Consider the following 21,177-nt stretch of genomic DNA (forward strand, 5'->3'; position numbering starts at 1 on the left):
CTGCTGCAGGTTAAGCTGTACTAATTTGGAACGGGCATTAAACATGAGGACATTACAAAGAATATTACCTGAAAATGTGTCTTATTTCTCCCATTAACAAAATACTATTCCATTGTTTAAAAAAAATTTAAACCTCCACCAAAGTTAATCCTGCAGGCTTATTAGCAGATTTCACTAAAACCTGCAATGTGTGTTTGTCAAAAACAATCTACTTTCTGACACCTGTGATTGAAAATGTGTGAGTACTTAAAAGCTACAAAGGGAGGTTCTTTTTAGGTATAGTAGTAAACTCGGCTTTCATGATCATCATGGACTTCAAAATATACAATCATTTATGACAGAGTTCCCAGCTAGCTGCTTCATGAATAGGCTCTAATGGAGGAACAAATCTTTTCTTAAAATTAACTTTAATTATATTTTGCAGAATATAATAGATCTATTTCATTTGGAAAAACACTGGCAGTAATCCATTCACACAGATTTCACACTCCTGCTCCATCTACTAAATATCTTTTTATTCAGTCTGAGTAAAACACTCATTCCCAACTGTGGCTGAAGAGATGTTACAATGGTATGAATACAAAGATTTAGGCATCCACACAAAGATCTAGAAACCTGACTGAAGTTTTTTTTAAATGTCAGATTACCAACCTACTCAATTAATAAAGTAAGTTGGAAACACATATAGAACCGAAACTACCAGTATTCTATCATTGAAAGGCAGCTGTTCTAATTCAACCTAATGACAAGAACCAGCTGTGTTTAGCAGCGATAGTCAGTGACAGACTAATGCATCAATAATTCTCAACTACTGCGATTCAGACTAATTTACAGTCAATTTTTATCTATAAGACAGTAGGAAGAAAATCCAAAGATAAATATACAGACCTTGGTAAGTTCCTGATAACATGGTTAGTCATGCTGTTAAAATTTGTTGCCTTTAACCAGTCAGGCTCTAGTATGTCTTTTATTCTTAACAAAAAGTAATAATTCAGTAGCAGGATTAACCTGCACTGCACAACTTCCTGTATCAATTTATTCCTAATATGGTTACAATAAAGAATCTGATACAAACCTTCCTGTGTGCGGACATTTTAACTGTTCACCTGAAGCTGGGAAATAAATTTATACCATTACAAATTGAATTGTGGTGCAAAAATAAATCATGTCAGATTTCCAGTCATCTCATTGTTGAAGTATGACCACAAAGTACTGATCATTTTCCCTTTTTATTTAAAATGAAGACATTGAATTTAGTAACCAGCCCATCATCTGAAGATCATGGTATGACTTGACAAATAATGTCTCTGATTTTGTTTTTACATAAAGACTCTGAACTACTTAAAAGGCAGACCATCATCTGGAGGTAAAGAAACAACGTGACCAATAACGTCTTGAGTGGTATTGAAATTGTAGAGTTTAGAATGTAATTAACAATTTAGACAAAGATTGTGCAATCCAAAATACATTTTTTGCACACACCAAAAGTTGAAGATAACTTTTGATCCAATTTCATCCCTGCTTAATGTTAGTGTTCAAAGTCATCTAAAATCGGAAGGGAGTGATTATTTACGTGGCCATCGAGTGCAGTTACCTGAAAAACAAAAACACATTAAGGAAGGTTTACTTAAAAGCATTTCTTAGTAGTCAAAAGATAAATATGGTTAGACAAACATACAAAATCAGTTTGACAGGAAGGTCATTAATCGTATTCCATAACCAAGCTCAGTTGTTTTTTCTCTGCCAAAATATCAATGAAATTGATTTCCACTTACAGAAATATCACTAATTTTAGAAACAACAGATCACTGTTTATTTTCAGGTATTATATTCATAGAGGTTGACCAACATGAAGACAATGGACTGGAAAAGTAGTGTAGCAGTTGTTACTGGCCTTGTAATCCAGAGACTTAGACAAATATTCTGGCAGTGAGAGCTCATATTCCATCACAACAGATGATTAAATTCAAAGAATTAAATAAATCTGGAATTAAATCTATTACTTGAAATAGTGACCAGAAAACTACGTGGTTTACCAAAGTCCTCTATGGAAGGAAATCTGCTATCCTTGCTCAATCAGGTCTACAAGGTGCAATAACAATAATAAAACAGGACCAGTTTTGATCTTGGCCAAGACAAAGCACAGTACAATTGACACTGCAAAGTTCTTCTCACCAACATTTAGGGATATGTGCTTAAATTGGGAAAGCCATATCATAACCCAATGAAGCAAACTCCTCAAAATCATATTCACAGAATAAGAACTTAAAACCAATACTGGGACTCCAGAATCTCAATTCCTATTTATGTTCCGTCTCTGGTAGTTTTTGTACATTACTGGAGATCAGAAGTCCTGAGAGAATCAACGCAAAAGGAAAACTGTACCTCATTTCACTTTCACTAATCCACCTGCCACAAATATACTTACCCAAAGTTACAGAAAGTCACAGAAATGACTACCTTGTGACTTTGTGGTGGCAGGTACTATCATCATACCAAGGACAACATCTATTGTTCTGTGTGGACTAGCACCAGCATGAAAGAGGTAGATTCAGCATAGATCTAAGAGCCCAAAAATGAACTTCAATGAAGTGTTGTGGAACATCATCAGAATTGCATTTCACCGCAAGGTGTAATCTCAAAGCTGAGCATTCATTCCTATTCCTTCATAGGATGTCAAAATGTTGAATGTCCAGAACAGCAGCAGCTTAGGAGCAGCTTCACCACAAAGAGTACACAGTTCAGCACTATCTTCTTATGGACATTTAGGGATAGGCATTAGATGTTGGCCTTATCAGCAACACTCAGGTGCAGGCAATGAACTGGGGGGAAAACAGGATTGTTCATTCTCCCATTACTATTAAGCTATAATAGCAACCCTAATACGGGGGAGAGGATACCAAAAGCAGCACCAGTCCTATCTAAAAACAGAATCCAACATGAAGCTTTCATAGGACTATCATAACACAAACAGATGTAAACAGATGCAATATGATTGCCATTGTGCTGGAGCAATGGTTAAGGCTGAGAACCCAACATCCAAGGATATTTGATATTTAGAAAAGACATGCAAGATGGAAAGAGGGCAGGACTTGGTTAGTAAAAAAATAAAGTCAGTGCAATAGCGAGAAAGGAGATTAGTTAAAAAAAATAAAGATAAGGAATCAGTCTGGGTGTAACTCTGTATCACCAAGCGCAGGAAGACATTGGTGGGATTTGCCTATAGGTCTCCAAACAATGGTGGCAAAGTAGGGGATGGCATCAAACAGGAAATTAAAGATGCACGTGGCAACTTTAATCTACATATAGACCAGCTAAACCAAATCAGCAATGATACCATGGAGAAGGAATTCTTAGAGTGTATATGGGATGGCTTTTTGGATCAGTATGCTACAGCAAACTAGGGAAAAGGACACTGTCCTACACTGGGCAGAGTCAATAATAGTGCTGTGTGACTCCTTAAGTGTCGATAATATGATAAAATGCATTAGAAGGATTAGCATAGAAAGTGAAGTAGCTCGATCCAAAACCAGGGCTCTAAATCTAAACAAAAAGCAAATTAAGGCACGAAGAGCCAGTTGGTTATTTTAGGTTGGGGAGCTCTTTAAAAGGCATGATGGTAGATAAACAGTGGCTAACATGTAACAATGTAGAATGCATAGAAATGATTTGAATGAGAGAGTTACATGTAATATTTCAAAGTTTGCCAGCAACACTATACTAGGTGGAATTATGAATTCTGAGGATGTAGAGAGACTTAAACTGATTGAGCAAGTGAGCACAAATATGGCAGATGCAGCATAACATCAATAAATATGTAGTTATTCACTTCCATAAGATAAACAGAAAGGCAGTGTGTTATTTAAATTGTGTTGGAGGGGGTAGTATTGATGCCCAAAGAGACTTTGGTGTTCTTGTACACCAGTCTCTGAAAGCAAACATGCAGGTGCAGTAAGCAGGTAAAGCTTTACTGCCTTTCAGAGCAAGAGGATTTGAAATACAAGAGCAGGGATGTCTTACTAATATCATATAGGCCCTTGGTGAGACCACACCAACAGTATTATGTGCAGTTTTGGTCTCCTTACAAAAGGACTGCAGTGGTGAGTCACCAGACTAATAACTGGGATGGCAGGATTGCCACAGGAGGAAAGATTATGTTGACTCGACTTGTATTCACCAGAGCTTAGAAGAGTGAGAAGGGGTCTCATTGAAACATAAAATCCTGACAGATAGACTGGATATGGGAAGGATATTTCCTCTGGCTTGAATGAAGGGCCACAGTCCGAGGTTACAGGACAAGAGATTCAGGAGTAAAAGAGAAAGGACTCTGACATGTTCTGTTGTAAATGATGGGGGACAATTCAATGTATAACAGAAGGGGTCAGGTTCCATGAACACCTATAACCTGAATAATGTCAGAACCCAACATACTGAATGCAAAAGTGAATGCCCAAGTGTTTGCAACCAGCTTCAGTAATTAAGAGGGCAAATGGTATGGTGACCTTCATTACTGATTTGACTGTCAGAGTAAGGAAATCTTAAAGCAATTGTACAGCCCTTGGCAAGACTACATCTGGAATATTGTGTATAGTTTTTGTCTCCTCACCTAAGAAAGGATGTACTCGTGATAGAGGTGGTGCAGCAAAGATAGACTGGATGATGATCATATGATGGCAAGATTACCACAGAGGAGAGACTGAGTAGATTAGGACTACATTCTCCAGAGTTCAGAAGAATGAGAGATTTCATTAAAACAAAAAAAAATCTTGAAGGGCTTGATAGGTTAGATGCATGGAAAGAAGTTCCCCTGGCTGACGAGTCTTGTGGCAGGAGGCACAATTTGGTAATGAAATGAGCCCCAAGGATGGAATATTCTACCCTGGAAGTCTGTGGAGGTTTAGTCACCATTTATTTAAAATACAGATCAATAGATTTCAGGCTATTTAGGGAATTGAAGGTTATGGAGACAGAGCTAGAAAATGGCAGGGAGGTAGGTGGTCAAATGGGTGAGCAGGCTTGAAGGGCTAGATGGCTTACCCCGCTCCTATATCCTCAAGTTAATGCTTCTTTCAAGAATGTGGACTGCCTACCCTAAAGGCTGCCCCACAAAATAATTTATTTGGCTATTAAAAAACTGCAGATGCTGGAAATCAGATATATAAAAACATGGAAAATGCTGGGGTTATTCAGTGTCTGTGGAGAGAGAAAAAAAACAAGTTTAGATTTCAGGTCAATGAACCTTCATCAGATGGAGTATTCCCAGCATTTTCTGTTTAAAATTTATTTGGAAAGATGGCTTAGATTCACTCATGATGTCGAAAACACATTTCAAACAGCCACATATTTTGAAGTCACCCATCAATATATTACTTCCTGTTTCTCAACTCACGACTTCCTAAGTAGGGCTATTTTAAACATTTAGGAGGTTGCTAAAGTATTAAAATGATGCTGACCTTGAAACTAATAAACTTCATGTTCGTGATATGGTTATTACTACTCATACTATGTGTAACATCTGATTAGAAATGTGAGCTATTGTTACTGAGAGAACACATCCACGTTGACCAGGAGTGCAAGCTGTGAGAAGGTGCTCCATCTACCATTAGGTATTTGTTTCACTATGATTAAAGCAAAAGCAATTGAATAAAAGGGGATTTTTTTTAGTCCACAGGCTTTACAACTGAAATTAGCCTTCAAATTCAGTCCAGGCTAAACAAATGGGTGGTCATCCATCTGCTGGCTTCAAGAACAACATATCATCTAAACCCATTCATGGACTCGTACAGTTCCTAATTTTCACAATGGCAATGATTCAGCAGACAAAGGAAAATCACGAGACAGTTTGCTGCAGTTAAACTAAATTCATTATGCTATGCATAAGCATGTAGTTAGATGCTGGGCAGAATAAAGAGAACTTTGTTGTGCATCTTTCTGTACTATTCCAGATTTGGGAGGGAACAATACACAGAACCTTAAACCCTTTAAGTTTCAAATGATGATAAACATATAGTAGTTTGTCATTCCACAATGCATCAATAAATTCATCATGCACTAATACTGGCTTGGATTATTAGCATGCTAAACATGCTCGTGCAATCTTTAGAACAATATACTCAGAATATAAATTTTAAAGCAGCAATTCTACATTTGCTCTAACATTGCTTATGACACTTTATATTATAAATAGTAATCAGAATAATTTTTCAAGTTTCAGTACAAATGCATAAATGAAATAGCAGAAAAATCCCCATCTCACTCTTAAAATGCTGCCTTCATGGGGCTTCTGTGCCCATTTTGTTCAAATTTCTTTTTATTGAACCTGAGTGTAAGTGACATTTGTGCCTTTCAAAACTTGCAACCTGCTAATGGGTTATTCAAAGCTACCTGTGTTGGCTGCAAGCAGGCAGTACTGAGAATAAAGTCAAAGGCTTTTTACCCCTCCCATGCTAGGAGGATCATAATTCCCATTCATAATCAAAAGAATTTTAACATTAGTTTGCACATCTGTGTAGTTAAAAAGACAATATCGAGAGTAGGTAGAAAATAAACTGCTGCAGACAAAAGAATGCCGAAACAAAAGGACATTTCACACACCACAATATTCTGAAGGTACACACAAAACTGGAAGAGTGCTCAGTAGCAAAACGTTTTTTTTAGTGCATTGAGGCTTGCCAGTGTGTCCCTGCTTTGGTTTTTGTTTGACTGGTTTTATTATTGTAATCCATTTGAGTTAGAATAACATGATTACAAGTGTTTAGGAAATCTCTTAAGAGAGATTAAAAACATTTATGAAGTCTAATGCTGTTGATTTAGTTCATGTAGAGATAAACTTGTGTTCCCACGTTACAATTCATAAAATGTTATACAATTTGCAAAAACCTCTGGTCTTTTTCAAAGTAGAGGACTCATTCCTGATGATGCAAACTGAAAGTCATGCCAAAAAAGTCCAACTTCAGTGGCAGGTTTTCTTACTACTTAAACCAAGAACCTTCAGATTTAACCATTGTACCACTAACGAACTAAGGGCAATGTTTAAAACTGGGACACTTCTAATGTGCTGGAATAACACAACAAATAAAATCAACTTACAGCTTTAGGTTTGTAAGCTCCAAGCTTGAAACGACAACAGATGACATCAACTAAAAACCCCAGAAATCCATGTAGCATGCCTAAGGAGAGAATATGTTCAGCACGTAAACAACACGTCACTGTACTAATACAACAACATTGAACTGCTACATTGAGCATAATTCAGTAAAACATGCTTAATTCCGAGATAATGCCATTAAATCTAATAGCAACATCCAATTACTTTCCAAAGAAAGTACAATACTTTCCCGAATCTCATGATCAATAACCAAAATTCATTGGCACATAAAAACTATTCCAAAGTTGAATTTTAGAGAAAATGGACTGCTCATATGCAACAGTTATTTTCATGGATTAGTCATGAGAAATAAACAGAACTCCATCTGGTGTTGTTGGTGCTTTGAGAAGGGAAAGTATGTTGCCAGTTGAATCCAATCAAGTTTAGGGCTAAGTGACATTTACTGGGCAACAGTAGTTTTATGAAAGAACACACAATTTTCTCCAGCTTAACTATCGCAATGAAATTCACCATAAAGTGGTTAACATTATGCTTTTAAAACAAATGTATTGGGATGTCACTAAAGATGATAAATTCAGTAGCTTAACCAGTGACATGAAATACTGTTAATATCTTCCAAAGTAGTAAATGAAAATGGAACTTATAATGGCATCTTTTCATAACTACATTTGTTAATAGATCTTGAATAAATGACATGTATTATTATTTGAATGTATACAGTGGTTTTATTTTACAGAAAGACACACAAGCTTGAATTTTTGCCACTTTGATGCCTGCTTCATTGAACAATTTCAGCTATGCTAGTTTCATGCACTCTGCCATTTTGCCATAAACTATTGCACATTCAAACAGAAAATTACCGAATATGCTAATTTTAGTGGAATGACAGAATTCCTGAGCCTGCTTAGATGCCCAAACAAAATTCATTATTTCAGCCTTAGTTCATCACACTTAAGGGTACTAGAGTTACGTATGTAAGTTCAGCAATGATGGTTGCTACACTGTCTGAAAAAAAATCCTAAAAAATGAACACTTTGTGTTTAGAAAAAGGACATCATGATGTTTTTCACAATTACGTTTCATCAAGTGTGGTGGTATTGTGGAGAGGGGTTGGGGTGGAGAGGGTGGGTAACAGAGAGGAAGATGGGTCAGGCAGGAAAGGGCATCAGATGAAGAGTCATTTTCACGCATCATCGACAAGCATCACCAGGTCAACTACAACCAGAATAAAGCTTCTCATCTGCCTGAAAAATCTGCCTTCTGTTTAAAGCAAAAATAAAATCTTTTGCTATCATTGCACAATTTTCTTTTTTTTTTTAGAAACATCATTCATCTTTCCTTATCATCCATCTCAATATTGATGCAAATTTGGTTGGATTATGAACATGCTGTGAGGACAGAGTCAATAAAAAATGCTGCATAATTTAATTCACAGACCTCTTGAACCAGTCATTAAAAAAGGGATTTAATCTGAACTTGATTAAAATTGAGTTTCTTGCATACATAGTTCCAATACCCTGGACTCTGCAGAGCACTGATTGGCCCACCAGCCATTCAATAATAAGGACATCCACCTGGGTTGAGTCATCAGCAATCTGGTGCGAATCCCTGACCTCCACTGGCACTCCCACGGCAAAGAATTCCCACAGCTCAGAGGGTGCCTACTAGGGCTCGTGCTGGGCAGGTTGGGTGGAGTAGTGTGGCCACTCAACAATGAAAGGTGGAGCTCACTGGTATCTCCTGGTTGCTTGGTGAGTGCAGGGCATTGATGGGGACTGAGAAGACTGCTCCATTTGTTGGCAGATCTTATGGTCTCTCTCATCATCTCCTATTAGATGTGGTGGAAACTGCTGACTCCCCTCTGTTTGGTTGCACATCTTTCTCTATCCTGGAGATTTCTCTAAAGTAAATACATGGAGCAGATGCTGCCAACCCCAGCAAAGGCCTGCATGTACCATGATCATCCCAACTGACCACTCCCCATCCTCACAAGAAGCCTCTTAAAACTATGCCACAGGACATTATGGGCAGGGACTTATGCCAAGTTCCCAACACAGCAGTGATGCTAGTAACATATCTCTGTATGTGCTGTAATGGCCCCCTTTAGTATTGTTTCCATTCATGCTGATCCCTGGGAAGGCATTCTGAGTGCTAAGGTACCAATTTTAACTTTTAGAATGAACTAGATTCTTTGTTCTGTAGCTCTCCCTTTATTTTCAGTGGCCAACATTTATTCTATTTCCTTCTTTCTGGAAATAAATGAGCAATGATGAACTATTTCTCAAAAGGTGACAGATCTCCAGCTACTGTTTCAGTTGACTTGAATAGTAATAACTAAAGCCAAGGTTAGATGCTGAAACAGCAGCTGAAGAGCTGTCAAAGAGTTTGATTAAAATTACTTTACATCATATAGTCTTACTGACACTTGCTGTCCATTCCTGACAATAACTGAGATGATGCTAGGTTTCTTCTTGAATTACTGTCTGCTTGCTGACAGTGCTCCACAACATCACTAAGCATGGTACTCAATGACTTAAACCAGCAGCAACAAAGGATTGGTGAAAGATGTTCAGGTCAATTTGGTTTGTGGTTTGGAGGAGAACATGGAGGTTGTGGTGTTCCTTGCCACTATTGCATTACCAGATGGGGAAGATTATGCAATTGGAGATGTTACCAAAGTTGCTTCAGTGTAAACAGAAGTCATTACAAGCACAATGTGGCTCAATGACTGAGGGAGTGCTGATTAAGCAAACTACTTGTCCTGGCTGATGAGCTTCTGGAACATTATCACAGTCGGATCAATCCAAGCAAGGAGAAGACATTCTGTCGCACTTCACAATTCTGCTTTGCAGACAGCAGACAGCTTTGGGGAAAACCAGAGAGGAGACAACCACCTCAAAATATCCAGCCTCTGGTCTGTTCAGTCAGTCGTAACATTTACGCAAACTATTTAGTTTTTGGTTAATGACAACCCCCTCAAGATGGTGCTGCTTGGGGGTTCAGCAATGGTAAGCCCTTTCAGAGTGAAGGATAAGTGGTAAAACTCCCATTTGTTGAAGCTGCTCAGTGCCAGACACTGGAGTGCCACAAATACAATCTGCCAATTGTCACTGCAGGACTTGCTGCATGCCAGCACAGGCTGCCTCGATGCAAAAAAACAAATACTATGCAAGCACCAGGTAACAATACCCCTTCTGAACTGCATTGATAAAGCAGCCGAGCAACTCCTGCAGTAACGTCCTGCAATATAGATGACAGGTGTCCAATGACTACAGCAGTCTTGCATTCTGCTAAGCATGGACATAGCCATTTGAGAATTTTTTCTCAGATGCCCATTGGGTTTTTGTTGTCACACTCAAATGTAGCATTGATGTCAAGGAGCAGATTCTGTCACTTCACCTCATATTCCTGTAATGGGTGATTCTGGCAGAATCTAAGCCATGTAGCAGTGAGATTATTATTAGTAGGTGCTGCTGGATAGTACCGTTGAAGACTTATTTCATTACCTGGCTGTTAATTGGGAATGGTTAATTAAGGCAATAATTAGCTGAATTGGATTTCAATTATTTTAAGACTTCAGGTTTGTAATATTCTGAATTTTTGGTAAATTATTCTAAATTTTTGGATTTAGCTTTTCTGGAGGAGTTTAGCTAAGAGCATGGGTAGTTTTCATGTAGTTTTGATGCATGGGTTATCTGCACGTCAGCCATGATTTTGCCAGGACACCTAGCCATTTCTTGATATTGCATACAATGGGTTGACTTGGCTGAAGACCAACATCTGTTATGGTGAAGACCTCAGGAAGAGGAAGAAATCAAGACAAATATTCAACTTGGCACTTCTGGCCAAGGTTAACCTTGAACACTTCACTTTGCTTGGTGAATAATGGGGATGTCATGAAGCCTAGTGTTGCCAGATGTATTGGCTGTAACCTCCTGATGTTATTAACTATAAAAGTCATGATTTTAAATTTCATAAGTCTATAATGCTTTCAGCCATAGAAGTTATTTTTCTGTGATCCCAGGGCATAAAGTAACTGAAATCTCAACTGCAGTCACCATTCCTGTTACTTACACAAAATGAAACTGAAGCACTTGCCTGTTGTTGAGAAGATTCCTCCTATGATTCCACACAATCTTACTAAGAATTGTCCTAAAGGCATGTGCTGCTCAGTCACAGTAACCATCAAGGAGCTGATATCATATTTCATGAAAATACCCGAAACTCCATGGCTGCCTGCTGCATGGTTAATCACTCGCTCCTAGAAAAAAAAACAGCAAGAACATTTCAAAAATGTTTAAATTGTTACTTTTAATACAATTAATGTATTTTTAATATTAAAAAATGACTTTCATTTCATTTTGTGTTCAACAAATCCCTTCAGTTTTGTTACAAAAGTCTGATTAAAACCTACCAAGAAAACTGATACCCCAACTTGGCAGTCACAGAGACGTTCCCAGAATTCAATCCTGGGCAAATGCTCAGGTTTTATATTGGAATTATGTTGGAGCATCATTATTGCCAATGCTACATTTAAAAAATAAGATTGAACTTCCAATCTCAATCTAATAATCTCTGCAAGACCAGACAGTGTTGTGCTCAACTATGACATGGCCCAAAACACAAACTTGACACCAGAACTCATACACAAGTGTTCACTTGAACAAAATAACAGACCATTAGAATTTCAATTGAGTAATACTTTTTATTGGTTAGCTTCATATAATAGAATATAGATCTTTCTGTAATAAAATGTAAAAGGACTATTTCCTGGTTGTTATGCTTCACTCGAGAAATTTGACTAGGTGTTTCCTAGTATGACTCTCTGTTGCGAACCCAACTCTATTTCCACATCAATGTGCAAAGGATGAGGTCAGTCCCTTTTGGGTTTTTGCAGGAAAATATGGACCACATGGTCCTGGGCACACCCAACTTTGGGCAGCCCAGTACAACATGGACATCCTAGCTATTAAAGCACCAGTGACCCGGATTCAATTCCGCCACTGTCTGTAAGTTTGTACATTCTCCCCGTGTCTGCCTGGGTTTCCTCTGGGTGCCATGATTTCTTCCCACATTCCAAAGACATACAGGTTAGGAGCTGTGGGCATGCTAGGTTGGCACCGGAAGCGTGGCGACACTTGGGGGCTGCTCTCAGCACATTCCCAGCAATGCAAAAGGATGCATTTCACTGTGTTTCATTGTACATGTGACTAATAAATAAATATACATCTTAGTGATGGATTAAGACATATGCCATAAGTAAATGACTTAATTTTATTCTTTGAAAAAACCCTCCAAACATTACACTGACTGGGGTGGACCCCAACACATGACCCCTGATCTCTAGACTGCCTGCCCCGCCTCCCTCGACCCTGCAAATCACCTTGAAAACGCTGGTCCCTGGCCCCTGACAACACCCCACCTCCCCACCCCCGGTTTGCCAGCATAACTCCCAATCCCATATTCTTCCCAACTGCTGGTCTCCAACTCAAAGTTCCTTCCCCAAATATTCTCATTCCCCTAGCAATTGATCCAACTAATGGTCCTTGATTCATACGAGCCAACTGTCAACCCTCAACAGTGCACTGACCTGACCCAACTCAACTGTCAATCCCAGATACCTTGATCCTACTCAAACACAGGTCTCTTGCTCCCACCCCATTGTAATCAATCCTTCAACAGCCAACCTCTCTATTCCAGCCTCTAAGTATTCAGTCAAAGGTTAACAACCAAAGTAGCCACTGGCATCCTGCTGCTATATCCTTCTTGTGCAAGCTTTTAGATGTACCAGAATTTCTAGAAATGTGATAGGTAATTGGAATAGAGCCAAAAGGGGAATCAATGCCTTCCAAAATAGAGATAAAGGAGAAATGTTAATAACAACAACTCTTCTTGGGTTCAAACATTGCTAACTCATTCCTTTCTGAAGAGCTAACTAAGAATTATTAAATAAAACTTTTAAAACTAATTTAAAAGGATGTTGTCATCATTGACAAGGCCAGCATTTTTCCCATATCCTTCATCAACTTCAAGGTAATAGTGAGTTGTCTTTTTGAACTGCTGCAGTCTATCTAGTGAAGGTATCCCTAATGCTGGGTATCCCAAGATTTAGATCTAGTAATGAGGATGGAATGCAAGATACCCCCAAATCAGAACAGTGAACTTGGGAAAAGAACATGCAGGTTATGCATTCCCTTGTGCCTAATGCCCTTCGCCGTCGACACGGTTGACACTCCAGATTATTTGCAACTCTTTAATACGAAATCAAAAAGCATCCCCACTTCTGACCATATAACTAGGGAGAAGGTAGGACCACTCAAGGATAAAGGAGGGAATTTATGCTTGGAGTCAGAGGATGCAAGCTAAGTACTAAATGAGTACTTTGCGTCAGTATTCACCAAGGAGGAGGATCTGGAGGACAGTGAGAGCAGTGTGGGGCATGCTAATGTGATAGGTGGTGATGGGTCTTTTGAAGAGAATTAAGGTGGATAAGTTCCCAAGGCCTGATGGGATATATTCTAGGTTATCGAAAAAGGCAAGAGATTGCTGCATCATCACTAGCAACGGCAAGGTCCCGGAGGACTGGAGGGTAGCCAATGTTGTTCCTTTGTTCAGAAGGGAAATAGTGATAATCCAGGAAATGATAGGCTGGCAAGCCCCACATCAGTGGTAGGGAAGCTACTGGAGAGAATTCTTAGGGATAGGGATAGGATTTACGCACATTTGGAAAGACATGGCCTGATTAGGTACAGTCAGTATGGCCTTGTGCAGGGCAGGTCATGTCTTACAAACTGATGAAGGTGATTGATGAGGGTAGGGCAGTGGATGTCGTTTACACGGACTTTAACAAGGCATTTGACAAAGTCCCTCATGGTAGGCTGATCCAGAAGATCAAGATGTATGGGATCCATGGGGACTTAATAGTTTGGATTCAGAAATGGCTTGTCCATAGAAGACAGAGAGTAGTCAGAGGGTAGTGGTGGAAGGGTGTTATTCTGGCTGGAGTTCCATGACCAGTGGTGTTTCACAAGGATTGGTGCTGGGACCTGTATTGTTTGCGATACACACACACACACACTTAAATGATTTGGATGAAAATGGAGATGGGTTGGTCAGTAAGTTTGCAGACAAGACAAAGATTGGTGGAGTTTTGGAGAGTGAAAGTTGTCAAAGGATACAGCAGAATACAGAGCAGTTGCAGATATGGGTGGAGAAATGGCAGATGGAATTTAATCAGAGCAAGTGTGAGGTGTGGCACTTTGCGAGGTCAAATACAAGGGGAAAGTATACAAATGTAAGGGGAAAGTATACAGGTCCACAATTCCATGAGAGTGGTCACGAAAGTAGATAGGCTGGTTAAGGCAGCGTATGGCATACTTGCCATCATTGGTCTGTGCACTGAATAGAAGAGCCAGGAAGTCATGTTAGAGCTACATAAAACTTTGGTTAGGTCACACTGATGTGTGCAATGAGTATTGTGTGCAATTCTGGTTGCCTCATTACAGGAGCAATGCGGAAGCTTTGGAAAGGATACAGAAGAGGTTTACCAGGACGCTACCTGGATTAGAGAGAGCATTAAGCTATGAGAAGAGGAGGTTGGACAAACTTGGTTATCTCTGGAGCGTCGGAGGCTGAGGGGATACCTGATAGAAGATCATAAAATTATGAGACACATTGATAGGATAGACAGTCAGAGACTTTTTCCCAGGGTAGAAATGTCAAATATTGGAGGAAATGCATTTTTAATGCAAAAGGGGAAACTTTAAAGGAGATGTGCGGGGCAAGTTTTTGTTTTTAAAACACAATGATAGGTGCCTGGAACGGGCTGCAGGGGTAGTGGTGGAAGCAGATACCAGTGGCGGAAGCAGATACCAGTGGCATTTAAAAAGACATGAATATGTGGGGACTGGAGGGATATGGATCACGTGCAGGTAGAAGAGATTTAGTTTAATTTGGCATTGTGTTCGGTGCAGAAATCATGGACTGAAGGGCCTGTTTTTGAGTTGTTCTATGTACGATGTTCAGATCATTTTAAACTTCATTGAAATACTACATTAGCATTTGCTCCCTGTGCAATTTGTCAAGCAAATGGCATTAATATCTCAAAAATGAATGCATACCAGGAAAGGGAATAAACAGACCAATTGAAATAAATGTGACCCAGTTTAAATGACACATCTGAGTGATGAAATAAATCCAAACTTCATTAAATGACTTACCCTTTCTGTGACTGAATACTGATGGGTTTCTGCTGAGAACTTGTAAGTATTAAGTTTCGTTGGCACAATTGTGATGAAGTATTGAAACATCTGATTATCTAAAATACAGAAAAAATGTATTTGAAATTTACAAAAGCAGTTGCGGAATGGAGACAAGTGTCAGGTTTCCCATTACATTGTACATGGGTGGATTAGCAAGTCTGCAGATGACACTAAGATTGGTGGAGTCGTGGACAGTGTAAGGGACTATCAAATAATACAGCGGAATGTAGATCCGTTACAGCTATGAGAAGTAGCAGATGTAGTTTAATCCAAGCAAGTGAGAGGTGTTGCACTTTGGGAGGTCAAATGAAAAGAGAAAGTATACAGATAATGGTAGGCCCTTAATAGCATTGAGGTACAGAGGGATTTTGGGGTTCAGGTCCATAGTTCACTGAAAGTGGCTAAACAAGTGAACAAGGTGGTAAAGGCATATGGAATGCTTGCCTTCATTGGTAGGAGTGTTGAGTATAAGAGTGAGGAAGTAATGCTGCAGCTATATAAAACTTTAGTGAGACAGCACTTGGAGTACTGTGTTGCAGTTCTGATTACCCCATTATAGGAAGGACGTGGAGACTGTGGAAAGGGTACAGAAGAGCTTTACCAGGATGCTGCCTGGATTAGAGGGTATGAGCAATAAGGAAAGGTTGGGCAAACTTGGGTCGTTCTTCCCTAGTGTCAGAGGCTGAGGGGAGACATAGATAGGGTAGACAGTTTCAATCTTTTCCCCAGGGTAGAAACGTCAAACACCAGAGGACATGCTTTTAAGGTTTTCTGGGGGGGGGGGGGGGGGGGGGGGGGGGGAGTTTATTAGGGGTGATGTGAGGGGCAAGTTTCTTTTTTGTGTATGTATGTGTGTATATATATATATATATATATATATATATATATATATATATATATATATATATATATATATATATATACACACACACACACACACACGCAGAGAGTGGTAAATGCCTGCAATCGATTACCGGGGTAATGGTGGAAGCAGGCAGTTTGGTGGAGTGTAAGAGGCTTTCAGATAGACACATGAAGAGAATGGAGGGATATGGACGATACACAGGAGGATGACATTTAGTACAAACTGGCATCAAGGTCGGCACAACATCGTGGGCCGAATGACCTGTCCAGTACTGTACTGTTCTATACACTTTATGCCAATCTGTAACCAGTGAACAATATATTACCATGTGTTCTGGTAATTTTCCCACTTTGTGGGTAACATGCCTTGCCTCTACAATTAACATCTCTTTATGGTCAAGTTTAGATCAGGAATCATTGAATGGAAGCACAGGCATTTGCTACTTCTCTACAACACAATAGACTATGACACTAATGCAGTTACACTATGCCATTGTTTTCTATGTTCTCATCAGGTCGGTTGTGTATTACAGGAGCATAGGCCAGGTGTGTAGCTGGAGTGGATCAGTGATACCAGGAGTCAGGAACGAGGGTACCTTTGTGACCAGAGTGGGGGTCTGGAGTGCAGCTGGACTGGGAGCCTGGCACAGGGAAAGGGTTGGAAATTCCAGGGGACAGGGATGTGGATAGATGTGTGGCTGGAAATGGAGTCTGGCATGGTGATAAGTTTCAGCTTGCTCTGACAAGCTGAAACAGATAAGATGAAAATTACATACCACAGTCAATTCCACTGTGATATGTCGTTGCAGCAGTCAAAGTCATACCTACATTTTTTTTTGTTAACTGTGGGAAGTTAGTGCACCTATCCCTCGTGGATATTGAGGCCCATGTGCACTGTTGGTATATTAAATCAGAAATTTCAGCTACAAAGCTGGTCATTTCATGAGAAATTGGCAGCTTTTTACTTAAATAACTGTGTTAAAGTATAGAACTTCTCCTACATGAACATGGAGATCCCAAACTTGCACATGGCTGATTGCTGCTGGCATTTCAACTGGTTTTGGATTTGAGGTTAATGTGGAATGCATATTTCTGCACTTTCTCAGTTATATTGGAAAATCATCTTGCTGCACCTGAACCAGGTTAGATCCGGCACAGGTGCAGGAACTTCTTTCATCTCAATAGTGAGGGAACTATGTCTATTACCTGTAATTTTACCCTTTCTGTGCTATGGCATCATCATCAATCAAAGCTTTTCTGTACATTGCTACTCAGGGCCTCTCCCTCCAGGTCAGACCCAGTTTCTGTACAGGCGTTTGTACCAGGGGACTCACTTAAACTAAGTGTGTGGTTACCAGTTAGGCAACCAACAAGCACAAGCAGTGAGCAACTCTGTGGAAATTTTAGACCATGATTGCTAGTTACAGCTTGAAAGTTACAAATATGGAAATTAACCAGGAATATTATTCTTTACATCTCTATAGTTACAAGTTCAAGCTCCAGCAAGTTTAATTGCACCATAAAAGACATAATTACTGAATATTTAAATATAAATGTGCCAAAACAATGTATAGATGAATTGTCCTGTAAACACAAATTAGTCAAGTGTACTTTATTATCATCACATCAACTAAATACATATGTGGCAGTTTAGTACTATTGCTTACAGTATTTAAAGCACCTTGTGCATCTTACCCCTTATTGTCCCCCCGTGCCAGACATTGAGGTCTCAAATTCTTGAATTCTTTCTATTAACCCTCTAGCTTTTTTGCTTCCTTCTCTTCTACATCTTCAACACCCACCTCTTTCAGCCAACTTTTATTCTACCCTCCTATATCTACTCCTGCCTGGATTCTTTTTTCAAAAAAAATCTTTAATACCTTCCTTCCCAATACCACCTCCTCATTACATCAGCTGCTCACTTTCTCCGATACCCTCCACCTTCCTCTCCATAGTTTGCTGTGCTAATGACACCTCTCCAATATTCCCTCAATCATCTTAACCTTCATCTTGTTGGCCATCACCTTCCCCACTTTTACCATTTCAAATCCTTCCATGTTCTTTTCCTCACCAACCTTCATCGCTTCTTTGGTCCTTTCCTCCCATTTAGGTCATCTGCAGCCTAAGCACTCCCATAACCTGCTGGGTGCAAACTTTCATTTCTTATCTCTGCATACTGGTAATACTCCAATTCCCTTGCATATTCTCTTCACCATCCTGATGCCAGCCAATTTCCCATGAATAAGCTCATCCATGTTTATTAAAGTATTAAAATGTGCTCTAAATGAACCATATCGTTACGCTTTACTAATAATGTTTGGTGCTGTGAAACTGGCGAAGGAAGAGGCTGGTCAATGGGGCAGGGACGCCAACAGAGGCATTCTGATGGCCAGTAGACTTGCTCAAACTAGTGAATAAAACTGGCTACAGTGGTCAAGCAGGTATCTCCAAAGATAACCAAATTAAATTGCCTCTGTCAGGAGTAGAATAGCCTCCAATTGATAGATTAAATAAGTGGAGGGGGTAGCTAAAGAGGAAAAGAAGTTGTTCAACCATTTTTTTTGAAAGCTTAGAAGCAAGCTTGTGAGAGAGTTGATTATCGATAGCCCTATAAGAGTAACAGGGAAACCCTAACAGTACTACACAATCAAATACAAAGGCAAGCATCAAGTTGATAAATTGTACCAAATTTAAGAAATGGGAAGTAACATGTCATTCAAAATGGTTGGATGAAGATAAATGTGCAAATAATATTCAAAGTCTGCTCAGGAATATTAAGCATAGCATTGTACAGCACAGAAACCGGCCCTTTCAGTGAGAATAAACCCAGCCCATCCAATCTCTCCTCATAATTACAGCCCTCCATTCCAGGCAATATCCCAGTGAGTCTCTTCTCCATACTCTCTATCGTTGTCACATCTTTCCTGCAGTGTGGCAACCAGAACTGTACAAAATACTCCAAATGCCGTCTCACCAATGTTTTGTACAGCTGCAACATGATGCCCCAACTATTATACTCAATGCCTCTACCTATGAAGGCAAGCATACCAAATGCCTTCTTCACTATCCTATCCACCAGAGTTGTCACTTTCAGTGAGCTGTGCACCCCAAAGTTCCTCTGTACATCAAATGCTCCCAAAGTCCCTTCCATTTACTCTGTAATGTCCTACAAGAGTTTATGTTGATAATTTTAAAACAACAGAATGTATCTGATCTTGAACCAATACCTCAGATTGCTTAAATTTAGTTGTGGGTGCATAGTGTATTAACAAAGATAATGCTTCATCATTTTATAGGAATTCTATAACTTTGGTAATCTACAGCATCATAATATGTAATGTTCCCAGACACGGAACATAACTGACACATTTTCTTTGTAGGTACGCAGACTTTGTATGAATTTATATCTAATGGACATGATGATAAATATAAAACTTTGCTTCATTAGGTGTTGTATCCAGGTGAATGAAAATGACTAATGGCTACAAGATGCATTTACTTCCACTTTAATTTCAATCAGTGTTCCCTTAACTATTTTGCTCTACAGAAATTGAATTCAGTTTAAAGTCCTTTATAGAACGCATGCAAATATAAAATTTTCTTCATAAATGCAAAGAAAATGCAGAATACATTATTCAGTGTACATAGTCTCTAAATAAAGATATTTAAATGTAAATAATAACTCTGAATATTTCTCGCCCATTTCAGAACATTCTGTTCTTTATTTAGATCAATGGGTTGTTAAATTTTTCGTTTTGGAGAAGTTCCACTTCCTTGCTGTTAACTTCCCATGTCATGCAAAGAATAGCACAAGAACAATTTTTCATCAAATCAATACAGCTCATGTCACGGAATGGGAAGATAATAATCAAACTGTATGATCTCAATGAAATTTCTGACCTGAATGTCTCAAATAAAGTCAAGGTGAAACAACAACTGCTGAGAAAGGGTTAGAGAGTAGAGAACACTGAAAGAAATAAAATTAATGGAAGAAATCCCCCATTTCTTTTCCATATGCAAGAATACAGGAAGTGCATAGAGAAGTTTTCCCAATCATTTTACAAAGGACAAAATAACAAAATAAACTCACGATCTATGGCGATTTTTTCAGTTCCATCCAGTGGATTGATAATTCCTGGAATTGGTTCTCCAAATGAATAGTGATCTATTCGATGTGAAAAATTGTACACTGAAAACAAATTAAAAGAAAAACTTGTTATATGCCAGTTTTCCCTTTACACTGATATAACAAGCACATTTTCATAAACCTGTTGGTTTTGCTTGTAAAAATCAATCTGCTTTCCCAAAATGATAGTAACAAAACAGCCAGTATAAAGCAAATGCATTGAAAGAAAAATGGTCCTACTGGAAGAACGACCATTCCTTGTCTTCTTCCTCTCTAACTCTTCCCAGGACACAAAGAATTCTTTTCAGAAGTTGTGATCAATATTAAGCACACAAGAAATGAATACCCAAATAAAGCAAGTTTAATTGCAATTTTAAACCCTAGTAGACTTTCATGTGGAGCAAAACATTTGAAGAGCACCTCCATGTGGTTAAAAACATTATCTCCACAATATTTTTTGGTTTTCCATTACTGTTATTTTTATAGAACATGTAGTTTAAATCTTGTACATAGTGGAAGTAAAATAAGGCAAAAGGTAAAAAAAAACTTTTAAGAAACCAATTAACAGAATGATAATGTTGTGATATATTAAAAGGAACCTTTAATCTATCTTACTTCCACAGACAATAAAATGCACTGATTGCTGATCTGAGTGGCATATTTTATCAAAGATCAGGCTTGACTATGTTGATAACTAATGCAAGTGGGGTCAGTGATGTAAGGGTGGTCAATTGGCCATGAGTGCTTTTTAACCGAGGGAAAGTGAAATTGGTCACAATTTCCAGATGTGATAGCTATTCATTGATTAATGCTGGAAT

At 38.9% G+C, this 21,177-nt stretch overlaps 1 protein-coding gene across 2 annotated transcripts in view; it reads right to left on the minus strand.

Moving 5' to 3' along the window:
- Window positions 1–1,216: 1,216 nt before the first annotated feature.
- Window positions 1,217–21,177, minus strand: part of ergic2 (ERGIC and golgi 2) — a 53,703-nt gene continuing 33,742 nt past the window's right edge. For both annotated transcript variants that reach the window (XM_052030317.1, XM_052030318.1), the window contains exons 10-14: window positions 20,324–20,422; window positions 15,328–15,425; window positions 11,207–11,369; window positions 7,090–7,169; window positions 1,217–1,594 (exon numbers count right to left, since the gene is read on the minus strand). In XM_052030317.1, the coding sequence (XP_051886277.1) occupies window positions 1,529–1,594; window positions 7,090–7,169; window positions 11,207–11,369; window positions 15,328–15,425; window positions 20,324–20,422 (506 nt within the window). In that variant the 3' untranslated portion in view covers window positions 1,217–1,528. The remainder of the gene's footprint in view (window positions 1,595–7,089; window positions 7,170–11,206; window positions 11,370–15,327; window positions 15,426–20,323; window positions 20,423–21,177) is intronic.

This window comes from Pristis pectinata, chromosome 15, assembly GCF_009764475.1.
Source record: "Pristis pectinata isolate sPriPec2 chromosome 15, sPriPec2.1.pri, whole genome shotgun sequence".
Lineage (NCBI taxonomy): Eukaryota > Metazoa > Chordata > Chondrichthyes > Rhinopristiformes > Pristidae > Pristis > Pristis pectinata.